Below are 12,785 nucleotides of genomic sequence, written 5' to 3' on the forward strand. Positions count from 1 at the left end.
AGACAAAACATGCAGAGAGGAGCAGCCATATCCCAGTCAACTGTCTTGAGGCTATGCCTACGGCTTTAGTTTTACAACTGGTGCTCTACAAGTGCATAAGCTGTAGCCCACGATAACAATGTCCATTTTGGACTCGGCTAGAGGTCTGCGGGAGAGCCGACCATCCTATGTCTGAATCACAAATATGACGTTCAATGGAATATTTGTAGCATCACAGAAACCGATGTTTGTACAGTCGGTAAGGTTGAACAGTAACACCGATGTCATGACCAGGTTGACTGTTGCTTTCAACAGTCTAGTGATATTCCTGGTAGACACTCTGCCCAGAGGGGGGTCAAGGCAATGAGTGTAGCTTCAAATCTGCCCGTTTCTGCGATATCACAACTGCAGATGGATGGATACATGTGGGGTAGCATGCTTTTTCAGCCATCACCAGAAACGGCACATCTAGAGAAGTACAAATGCCCAAATATTCCGAATGCAAGTCATCTGTGATTCAGACAAAAACCACACCAATGCAGTGCCACAGAACACAAATCCACCACAACTACACATCCACAAACCTACACAACGCTATGAGAATATGTTCTTAAGGTCTCTCTCTAGTTCCATCTTTTCATTGCGGTAGCGGGGGTCCGTGTTGTCAAACAGGTCCGAGTTTGCGTAGGTGGGCTCGCTGGACGGGTACATGTAGCCCCTGTAGGAAGGGTGGTTAGCTGAAGCCGACATCCCGCTGTAGATGGAGGGGACAGAAGGGGGCTGGAGGTCGCCATAGATGGGCGCGGGCAGCGTTGACAGGTCTGTAAGGGGGTGCGTGGTGCTGGGGATTGGGGGAACAAGATGAACGAGGTCTTGTCAACGAGGGTTTCTCGTACCAAGTGGGAAATTCTGTGTTTTGACCAGAATCGAATTAGACGTTGTCTTGTGTCTGTTGAATCAAGGTCAGTCAATTTCCAAGTCACTCGAAGATTTATGTATGTACTACGTGTGCTTAAAGGTTGCAGATAGGAAATGTAACATGGTATAGGAAATTGCTTGCAAATGTTAGATTCAGTTTAGTATAGATTTCCAAGCGGCTACGCCGGGCACTGCGGGACAAACTGTTCACACTCTGAAAGACTAATGCTCCCGTGCGGCCAAATAAAGAAACAACGGCCGAGCGATACAGACAAATCCGACGAGACGCCATTCCCGCAGGGCCACTGCACTCATGCCATGTCTTAACTTGAGCGCGTGCAGGCGCTTTGGCAAGTCTCAACACCCTATTGGTCGAAGAGGAATGGAACGCAAGCGCACCATCTGTGTGCGAAGAGGATGGCCCCCGGCAATGGCTTCTAATTTGCCAGATTTGTCTATGACACAAGTCTAAACTGAACAGCTGACTACATGTAGCACTACTATAATATTAGGTTTAAATAATACAAGTAGAAAGGCAGGCAGTGATCAGGTTTATTCAGTATGCTCTGGGCCAATTTGAAGGAGCTGCAAAAGAAACTGTTTTTAGTGCACTTCAAATTCAGTCTTGGGTAATTCCAGAAATTAGGGGTCCATTTTATTCGTATCCCTGTCACATTTGACATGTGATCCTGTTAGTTCAGAATACATTTTCTGATTTCCAAGAGTGATGAATTGATGCAAATTACCTGCCAAACAAATTGTAATAGTTTGAAATCAATTCCAGTGATATTTGCATCGCAAATAGCGAAAGTCAGATGTACATGTAACAGGGAGACGAAAATGTCACACTTTTGGACCCCTTATTTCTGGAATTACCCATTGAGGGGGCATATACCCACGTTTTCCCAATGAGTAAAATCACGTGAATCTGAAAAGCTTTGGTTTTGAATACCAGAGCTAGGTTACCGGCCAAACTGCTTTATCACACAAATGGAAGCAACTTGGACATGTTCCGAGCGAATTTTTCTTTTTCCAAATCATTGCACAAATGTGTCAAATAATCTCTTCCCACTGCAGCTCTGTAACATCAGGCCCAGATCAATGTATTACACTTGTTGATCTATTCACTTGGCCTATTGCCAGCTCCGCTGCTCAATTCCCTCTCTGTACGCTAGAAATCAAAGCCAGATCCCGCAAATTAATGAGAGCAGTGACGTTAATAATGCAATTAGTAAATGCTGTCTTCTGGAGAATTCTCTGAAAACAAATGCAGACAGACATTATTGAGCAGCGTTGTTCAGATTCCAGATCTGAAATTGCAAACAAGCCCACTGTATTTAGTACACGTTGGGGTGTTTTTGCAACAAATGCTGCTAGACACAAAAAAGGACCTCAGAAGATCTCAAAATTTGAGTTCAAGACGTAGGATATCAATGCTGAGAACCAAAAAGGTCTGAGTGCTTCCAAACAATTCAAAAGAGAACTCGGTTGTTCCATCTGCTTATTAATATCCTTTTCATAAAAGGATATCATAAGCAGAAGGAACAACTTATTTGAATTATGCATTAGAAATTTCCGAAGCAAGATTAAAATATGCAAGATCCCACACCCGCGTCTTGTTAATTTTCTACTGGGCAGAAGAAAAGAGTCACAGAACAGGTGTTTGAAACTTGGAAGAATAAAAAGAGATGAGAGAGGGGAGAGCAGGACTGGAAAAACACAAAACAATCAGCGACGAGACATGGGCAGCGTGTTGAAAATAGAGAAGGAAGGATTGTGGTGCAGTGACAGAATGATGATTTATGCTTCAGTTTGACGAGGCCTATTTGAAGTGAGAGGGCGACACAATTGAAACTAATGACAGCTACAATGAGAGCCAACACTGGCTTGGTGTCTGCTGGCCACCTTCCCTACAGTTTCACGCACAATCCTCCAGAATAACAGTGACAGATATTGCAATGACAATTACCCTGCAGCTTAACTTCTTACAATCCTAAATACATCCATCCTCCTGCGTATTATTCAACTAGATATTGATCTTTCAACTTGCTGGTACTAATCGTCCTAAAGATTGAAGCTACGTCAAAATGAGACTTACTCCAGTAATCGTATGTCAGGTACTAGTGCTGACCATAGCATCACCAGGCCAATGCTGATGGATATGTAACAAGCCCACTAACCTTTCAACTTGGATTACAAGTTTGAGTCAGTAATAGGCCTACTGATATCCCTCCCTCCCTACGGTAATTTCTTGGTTTCTGATGAATTTAACGAGAATGGGGCCGCACAACCGGTTTTGACTCGGGTTATAAGTTTGTGTCGTTACTACCAACCCCTGCAACAATCTGTCGGCTTCGTAAGGGGCTTGCGTCGGCACTCTCCAGCGGTCGTCCGGCAAGCGACTAGTGTGCAAGCTCTGGTACTGGCTGGCTCTGCGGAGGGGGAAACCAGAGAGGGGGACCAGTTGAAAAAAAAAAAAAAAAAACACCCCCAACGGGAGGAATGACCTGCACGTATATCCCAATTGAGATGGATTGATAAAAAATGTCGACCCTCTTTATGGAGATGCATGCGACCAATACAAGTTAGCCCACGAAACATTCGAAATGGTTGAGTAGGCAAATGTGCCCAAAAGGAAATCAACATGTCGTGTTACTATAACCTGGAATTTTCAGTTAAGTGGAAGCTGTAGTGGGGATGGGAGGGCCAGGGCTGGGCGCAGATGCTGGAATGAGTGTAATTATTTGCATATTCTTTTCAGACAGACAGCAAAAGTACGCCAATGTCATTACTGTGGAGAATGCTCCGCCAAAGTCCCAACTCATGTGCAGTATGAAATAAAATGTACGTTTAACCAGAGTTAACAAGGCGTTGCAGAGTACATGTATATTGACTGGTCTTCCAAGGTGATCCCTGCAGCACAATATACAGTACAAGATGGGAGACAACAGCAAAGTTCAGGGATCATAAAGGTAGTGAGGTCATAACAGTGTGAGTGCACAGAATACTGAAGATTTGACGCACTTTGTAAACCACACAGGATGCGCAAATTACTTTTCACGTTAACTTGCAAGTAATATCATGTGAACCGATTAACTTGCACATTAATGGATGCAAAGCCACTCTGAGATTAGTTCTGGGAGGAGTTAGTTGGTGTACGGTATCTACAATTAAAAACTGAAATGAATGATGCTTCACAGAGCTAGCAATCTGGCAGACGAAGCCTATGACATTGTGCACTGCAGTGCACAGCAGAATAACGGACAGATTTTAAAAATGAACTTTTCCATGATGTTACAAGGTGAACAAAATGGTAAGTGTATGTGTACTAACCACAGATGTTATAATTTCAATCAAAGAATGTGCTTGCACACAACACTATAGAGGGTTTGCACGACTGCCATGTGGCAGGCCAGTGCTTTTGTTCCACAGGGTATGCACAAAGGAGGTTTCCCAGTAGAACAAAGACACTTCCCTGCAGTTGGCTACCACGCAAAGCCTCTAATGAAAGCAGGACATTTTCAGGCAAGAGATGATGTTACCAAATATACATGTATGTAACCCTGGATTTGAGAATGAAGTCTCGTGTTTCTTAAACGTCACATCTTTGTATGAATCAGATCATAGGCCTTTCATTCTGGCAGAGATTAATATTTATGATTATAAATCAGAAAATGGGAGGGAAAAGTTTCCTTCGCTTTGACAGTTTTTTAGTTTCCATGGTGAATATTGCACCTCAAATCTTCCCAATTTCCCATAACTTTGATGTCATTTTGTTCATTTGTCTGTTTTGTTTTGGAAGCACTCAAGATCTCTTCCTTGAAGTTATTCTCTAAAATACACCACTTACTTCAAGAAACGTTAGGGACTTTAAGTGATTTGCATTCAGGTTTCTCCCTGGTCTCTGGTAGATGTCTGTTGACTTTTTTCTATTTTCCGGTGAATACGGTGTATAAAGGATTCTCAGTCACACGATTTTTGACGGTCAGTATCAATTTACACAGATGTGCACGGAAACACGCCTGCCTTTGAAGTCTCTCAACATACTTTTGTGCATGAAACTGCCAATAGAAATACGCAGACTCAAACATACATGCACCTGCAAGGCCGTCGTACCCTTCCTGAAATACCTTGGCCCGTCATGTTACATCAAGTGAAAAACCTCCACACGCACAAACGTATTTACTTCTGGTAAAGCATGGCTAGTAATGTATGGTAATTGTTAAGAGATGCTTAAACTAAACAGCAACATGTACATGAACTTGATCGTTGAACGTGATCGTTGAACGTGATCGCCGTGCTGCAGTGTTTCTTGAAGGACTGCATGTACATAAGCATAGTTTTTGTTCTCAAACATGCCGCAGTCGGTCAGCCGGCTCATTACTGCAAGCAAACTGCGAAAGTTAATTTACGCAACCATGAAATCCATAATCAAGCCTGCTTGAGTTTATCGGCAAGGGTTGTGAAAAAAAAAAACTGCCATGTTCCCGAGAATGTTCTGAACTGGTCATAACTTTAAGCTCTTTTTCCAGAACGATTTTTCTGTTCCTGGATACCGCAGCAGATTTGACTGATATTGGGTAGCACACTCAACAAGAGCCCCTTACCGCTTCCGAAACCTTCAAAAGCACGACTATTTGAACATGCAAATATTACACTCCTGTTAAGTGACACAAGTCAAGCTATCTAATGCTGGGTTACACATTCATCAACTTTTAACTAAGGTTCTGAGATTCTTCAAAAATCCTCCAGGAACCTCAAGCAGGATTGTGAGGGACAAGGAAATGCAGAGCTTGGCGACTACGCAGTGGGCTTGGTGCCCTTCAGAAAAGTTTAAATACACAGAGCATGCACCACTGGGAGTGTGCGGTGGTCAAGTCCACCACAAGACCCTGCAAGCCCATCACAAGTCATCCAGTCTGAGACCAATTAAATCACAGAGGGTTTGCGCGCCTGCCATCTTGCAGGCCAGTGCTTTTGTTCCACTGGGTAGGCACAAAAAAGGCTTCCCTGTGGAACCAAGGAACTGCCCCACAAGATGGCTACTCCCGCAAAGCCTCTATTAAAATGGACTGTGACCAAAGCACTCCAGTGTCCTTGTTCAACCCACTGCTGGCTGATCTTGTCACTGACTTGTGACAGGACCATGGATTAACTCAACTACGGCATTGATTGCTGGGATGCAGCGCGGCGGAAAGGTTTGAAGCATTAGGAAGCTACTCAAAATATCTAGAAGAGCTGGATTATAAAATGGCAACAAAATCAAGAAAAAAATGCAGATTGTTAACAATTAAGCTATCCTTTGAAGAGCTTGATGACATCTTTCCAAAAAAAAGACAGAAAAAGAGAGTTACAACAGACCCGTCGGACACGGCGTGGCTTTCTGTCTCAAAATCCTTCAATCGCTGCATTGCCATCCGGTTACCCGCTGTTGACATGGCCGTGCTAAATGTCACATAAAATCAAATCGTTAGCAAGCAGATGAACACACAGTTAAAGAAAGTTGAGATATTGGAAAAGTTAGAGGTGATGAGAAATATAAAGACACATAAACATTGTAAATCTACAAACAGCCTTTGATGACTGCATGAAAAATGATGAATACAATGAGATAAGTCGCATCCAAGCGGCTTAGAATCAGTGGCAACAAAATCATTGGTTATCAGTCTCCAAATCTTATATCCGTTGAATAAATGCATTTGATGTTAGATCCACCTGTTCTCTCTCTGGTCATAATGGTTTTGACCACAGGTACAGTTCCAAGGACCATTTTTCAAATATTTGGGCAAGTTTCAGCAACAACTGTTGCTGGATCGAATTGTTTCCATGGTAACCTGTGCACAACATTGATATTGGGTACCGAGCAAAATTGTTGGGGGGTCAACGACTGGTTGTCACTCGAACTTGCACAATTGGAACCATATACATATAGCAACATGTGGTACGTATTAATCAGTCCCTATTATCTAGCAAGAACATTCCAGCGGCACCTGTATTCAACGGCTTCCATCTCTTCCTTGGCCTCGGGCGACTGCTTGCCGCACAGGTGCACGCAGATGCACATGGTCAGGCCGCAGCTGTTGGTGCAGTAGCACAGGCAGTCCAGCAGGATCAAGATGACCAGGAAACTGCCCACCACGATGCCGATGAAGGCCGCCAAGGGCAGGTCGCCGATCCGTAGCCCAGGACCTACAATGGTGGAAGGGAGGGGGGAGTGGAGGTTCAGAAATGTACGGGTGAGAATTTTAATCCGGCCTGGGTCAGAGAGAGAATGGAGCGAGACGGCCCATTTGCCGATTTACATAGCAACATTAACATTGCTTATGGTGTGGATAATTTCCGGCTGTGCTACGCTCGATTTTTATTAAAATGTGACATGCACGTATTAAAGACACTCCTTATCACTACAAATGTCAAGTTTGAATCTCCATCAGACGCATGGTTTTGATGTTACAGCCATTTGAAGTTCAAGGCTGAAGCCTAAGGTTCAATGTGCCAACCCGCGTGAAAAAGTATACATTTTTTGGCTGACCTGTCTCGAAAAAATGGACTCTGCGATAGAACAGTATGTTTGATTTTCACAAAACTGGTGTCAAAATGACCTCAAAGAGATACTCTAAACACTCCAAAAGACTCGGCTCCTGAAAAAAAAAAAAGCACAGCGGTGACATCGGAAAATGTCCGGGCCCCCCCAGCTCTTTTAGGGTTAAAGGCAGTTTTCGACCCATCAACGGAATAAGAGCAGATATAACTCACCAAGCGGCTCATTGGATGGGGGCGGGATGGGTGCGCCGCCCGGCATGCGGAAGTTCAGCGTGCCCGGACTGCTCTTGCCCCAGGTGCTGACGGCCCGCAGCTCCAGGAAGTAGAAGGTTCCTCGCTCCAGGTTGGTCAGGGTGTGGCGGAAGACGGGTGCAGTTTCACTCTCTTTGCTAGCGGGCACTGTCAACGGGTCTCGGCCGTGTTCTTTGGCATCGGCTGTCTCAACCTGCGAGGGCAGTATAGTAAAAGATGGTTTTGTTATCTTTTTCTCAAGCACTTTCCTTAAGTAGTCCACACTAATAACCATGAGTACTGCTACAAATATTTTCACACTAGCACGAGGTGAACAATATCAAAATTTCTTCCTTACAGTTTCATATGAATAGCTGTATATTTCATACCAACAGCTGTCTATTTCATACCAACAGCTGTCTATTTCATACCAACAGCTGTCTATTTCATACCAACAGCTGTCTATTTCATACCAACAGCTGTCTATTTCATACCAACAGCTGTCTATTTCATACCAGCAGCTGTCTATTTCATACCAACAGCTGTCTATTTCATACCAACAGCTGTCTATTTCATACCAACAGCTGTCTCTTTCATGCCAACAGCTGTCTCTTCCATGCCGACAGCTGTCTCTTTCATGCCAACAGCTATGTTTCAAATAAACAGCTTCATGTTTTCATTATAACTGTACGTGACCCGTCACGACAAAATGAGCGTAAAGTCACATCCCATTCTGTCCAATTTTGAGGGTTCAAAGTCACACTGAAGTGGAGGTCAGTTTGAGGTTTTTGTAATATTTGGAAAGAATAACCCGTCTCCTATTTAATTCCAAATATTGCACAGAATCTCATATTTAAAAATGTCATTTTCTCAGCAATTTTGATGATAGAATCATTTGTGCCAGGTCTGAAATGTTGAAACAATGCTGGGAACAAAGACTCAAAACTGCCAGAGTAATGTCACACTGTCATCTTATACTTCTACACTAAGTCTTCCATGTGCATACCTGAGGAAAGCTCTCTTTCTGCTGAATTTAAAAAAGGCCAATATCTCAACTTTTGAAAATTCCGTCATTCACCCCATTTTGTGGTGACAGGTCACATGTCTCTTTAAAATAGCTGTATATTTCATGATAGCTGTGTAAACAGCTGCTGAAGACTGAAGCAGTTAATCTGCGAAGACCTGTGAAAAAAAACTAATATTACAGGTGCGCTACATGTTTGTCTGCCTCCAAAATGTCTTCCTGGTGTGTGACTTTAGGCAGCTTCTTTCCTCCTTCAATTACATGTGAAAATTCCAAATTACTTCTTGTTTTTTTCTGTGGCACTGGCTTGCATTAGAATTGGCCATTGTGTGGCCACGGCTTGAGAATTTTATCACTCCAAAAGTAGAGTGGATGGCCACAGTCAAAGGAAAGACAAAACAAAAATGCCTTTTTCTAATCTTCAGACATGGTCCATCCTGACATACCCGAGAGTAAGTGAGCTCGTAGGAGAGGATCGGTGAACCGCCGTTATCATAGGGCTCCAACCAGACCACTTCGTACATGGTGTTTCTCTCAGGCTCACGATTGAAGATCATGGGCTCGCTGGGTGGACCTGTGTATAAAAGGAGGAAAGCAGGGGTCAAGGACTGAGCACAAGTGTGATCTGATCCCACAGACTGAAATCTTGAGACCGTTCTTTCAGACCCTCTGTTTTAGCATGCATTTGAAAGGACGAATTGACTTCTTTGTGTCAATCAATCACTCAGCTTGGCATCCAGATAGAATGATACAGTCGACTCTCGTTAATACGAGGGCCATGGGATTTAATTAATTAGCTTGTATTATCCGGACCTCGTCATACGCGAAAGCTGCTGTCCTGCTCGATGTGGGTATCACCAATCGACCGTAGGTAAAGTGTACGTGTGTACAGGTATGCATAACTTTTTGTTTAAAGGCACAAACGTTCTATTAAATGAATTTGATTTTAAAAAGTTTGTTTATGAAAGTGAAATGCAGTTTAATGAATAAAGACTTGTAATAAATTAAAAAATTAAAATTAAAAATTATAAAATGTAAGAATGGAGGAAGTGGAATTTCCACCAGTCACGTTGATTCGGAGTGATGCCGTATCACACGTCTCTGGCCCCGCACGCCGTGATGAGATCCACATGCACACATGTAACGTAAGGACATTAACATTTTAGTTGATAACCCACACCAAAGCTGCTCTTGTTGCACATAAAAATGAGGGAAACCAGCTATTTTGGGACTGAAAACCACGGTTTAGTCATGATTTTCTTCAATTGAGAATTTATAGAAATGTCAAAATCAGAAATGTCAAAATCAGGGTGATATTTTCATGTTACGGTGGGGAGCGGGTTACAATTTTTTGATGGGAGATGGGCATTTTCTGGGGCAGGGTGTCTGGTCACGGAACACAATTTTTAATACGGTAGTTTCCTGGGGGGACTTTGGTCTTGGGGGAATTTGGGGGGGAATCAAACCAAAGATTTCTTTTGTTCACCACTGTCCTAAATATTGTAGCACTGTTGGCGGCACTCGCTTGTGTTCAAGCGGCACGAGAGCCACCACAAAGAATTTCTACGTTGGGTACAGGAACCGCAAACGCCCATTATTTGTCTCTCTTGCAGCACCGGACACAAACGGCTTGATTTGCTAAGGGAAAACCGCAGCGCTGTTTTACTGTACACGCATAAATTATGGAAGCGCCTTTCAAAATTGACTGGACTGGCTGATTGACAAGTTGCCTTCAAAAAAGCTTGTGCTAAATAGACAGATAATAGATTTGCACTCGGCCGGTGTGCAAAAAATGCTTGTCTTAACTGAAACCTCGTAACATCTGAGCTCGTATTACACATTTGTTCCCTCATAGGAAAGTGCACAATTCAGTGGGGACAGGCTAATATACTCATCCAAACCAGAGTCTCGTCTTACCCGAGCTCGTATTACCGAGAGTGGACTGTAATAATAATTTCTTTTTAAGTGTCCTTCATACCCGGTAAAAACATATCACAGGGTGCGGTACAATCCGATAAAAACCATCAAAAACATTAAAGAAAGAACAATAATAGCCTAATGGGCATCGTGCGGGTGTCAAATTTGATAGTTACATGTACTACTGATTTCTGTGGAGAAAGAACACTCCAAAGGTTTGTCACTTGAAAGTTGCTCTGATGACTTGCTGCTCACTTTGCCAGTTTGGGTTACATTTGGCTGCATCCCAAAGTCACGGACATGTTCGATCAGTGACTATTTGCTAACCACCGGTCGATTTTCCCTGGCGTCCATTATATATATTTGTTTTTAATGCATAGGTTACCAGTCAAAATTGACCACTGGTTGACAAGTTGTCGCTGACTGAACTTGCTCCATAGCTTGCCTCTGTATGCTCATCTGTACATGAAAAAAAAATAAAAAGGTTGCTTACCATAATCGAGTGTGCGCTCCGTTGTGTTGAACGACCACTCTCCCCAACCGACCTCATTCATAACGGCAACTCGGAACTGGTATATGCGGTCTGGAGCCAGTCCTTTCAACCTCATATCGTAAACTGAAAGAGAGAAAGGTTCTCAAACCCTGGCTAGACTGTTCGGGTTACCTCATCCTTCAAGTTGACACATCTTTGGCACTGCATTCAGGTCTCCCCCCAATCCTCACCATACTTTACAAGTACTTGTCAGTTTCTCATGAAGTAGTGATGAAAGGCCCTTGGGTAGAGCACCAGGCACCAGTAGCAATGTGGTTGTGACCCCATAAGACCATCACAAGAGCAGGACAAGGCCTCCAGTCTGAATGCAAGTCACAAGTTACTCAAATGACCTACAACACAAGCATTCCTCTGGTATTGTTCACCCTGCTACTTGTGACAGGTCTTGTGAATGGCCTTGTGTCTGGGTCTTGTGAATGGCCTTGTGTCTGGGTCTTGTGACTGGCCCTGTGACTGGTCTTGTGACTGGCCTTGTGACTGGTCTTGCGACTGGTCTTGCGAATGGTCTTGAGTCTAGGTCTTAAGACTGGCCCTGTGTCTTGGTCTTGTGACTGGTCTTGTGATTGGCACTGTGACTGGCCTTTTGACTGGTCTTGCGGACGGCCTTGTGTCTGGGTCTTAAGACTGGCCTTGTGTCTGGGTCTTGTGACTGGTTTTGCGATTGGCTCTGTGACTGGTCTTGTGAGTGGCCTTGTGGCCGGAATTGTAACTGGTCTCAGCTGCGACAACCCAGGGTCAGCAAGCGCAAGGACTCACATATGGGCCGATAGTAGGCACTACAGGACTCTTCAGATTCATCAGCACCATCGACACAGTCCGCCTGCTGGTCACAGACATAGGCAAGAGGTAGGCAAGGGTTAAGGTTGCCATCACGGACTGGACACTTGAAACCACCGGGGCAGTCCTCCTGTGGATCTACAAGGTCATGAGAGAAAAAAGTGATACATCAAGGACAGACATTACAATTGGAAGCCACAAAAAACCGAACTCTATTACCTTGCTGACCAGAAGTGAAATGATTATTTTATTTTGGGGGGTTAATCGTCCTGCCACAAGCCTGACCTACTGTGGATGTAGCTAGAACAATCAAGCCAGAAACGGGTAAAGCAGGAATACCAGTGGGATGTCTGACCAGAGCAGGAGATGCCGACAGTGGATAAAGTAGGTGCAGAAGTACCGGTGAATGTGGCTAAAATACCTGCCTGCTAGATCTGACTAACAACAGCTACAAATAACGAACATCAATAGCTAAAAACACCTCCGTATCCTGCCACCTTTTCCTGCTAAACTAGAGTAAAGTTTTGCAAGACTCTGGCCTATACTGTGCTTGCAAAAGTGTGCACACGTGTTGGTTTTCTTGTGTGGCTGGCAATGGCTTACCGCCAAAAGGTAGGCCCAATCTGGCGGCACACGATGCACCGTACTCTTCCCGTGGAGAAGGAGCACAAACTTCGGTAAAGTCTAACGCTCGTCCAAAACGAAACATCCATCGCTGTGTTCTGACCCAAGCCAGTGTCCCTTATTTTACCATCTTCCATTTAACACATATCGTTTTACATCTTAGCACTTTCAACTTACATTTTGACACGTTTGTAAGTCAAAACTGAACAGTATGTCTTA

At 43.8% G+C, this 12,785-nt stretch overlaps 1 protein-coding gene across 12 annotated transcripts in view; it reads right to left on the reverse strand.

Annotated features, from left to right (window-relative positions):
• Positions 1 to 12,785, reverse strand: part of LOC110986479 (neural cell adhesion molecule 1-like) — a 34,982-nt gene that overhangs the window by 8,463 nt on the left and 13,734 nt on the right. For 4 of the 12 annotated variants that reach the window (XM_022248370.2, XM_087142164.1, XM_022248367.2 and 1 more), the window contains exons 13-18: positions 11,922 to 12,080; positions 11,106 to 11,228; positions 9,142 to 9,269; positions 7,654 to 7,885; positions 6,888 to 7,086; positions 6,259 to 6,342 (exon numbers count right to left, since the gene is read on the reverse strand). In XM_022248370.2, the coding sequence (XP_022104062.2) occupies positions 6,259 to 6,342; positions 6,888 to 7,086; positions 7,654 to 7,885; positions 9,142 to 9,269; positions 11,106 to 11,228; positions 11,922 to 12,080 (925 nt within the window). Of the gene's footprint in view, positions 1 to 563; positions 821 to 3,230; positions 3,330 to 6,258; positions 6,343 to 6,887; positions 7,087 to 7,653; positions 7,886 to 9,141; positions 9,270 to 11,105; positions 11,229 to 11,921; positions 12,081 to 12,785 lie in introns of all 12 variants that reach the window. The other 8 variants (XM_022248366.2, XM_022248362.2, XM_022248371.2 and 5 more) reach the window with 6 other exon arrangements.

Source organism: Acanthaster planci, linkage group LG10 (assembly GCF_054643075.1).
Source record: "Acanthaster planci isolate LZ-2023a linkage group LG10, COTS_SCS, whole genome shotgun sequence".
Classification (NCBI taxonomy): Eukaryota; Metazoa; Echinodermata; class Asteroidea; order Valvatida; family Acanthasteridae; genus Acanthaster; species Acanthaster planci.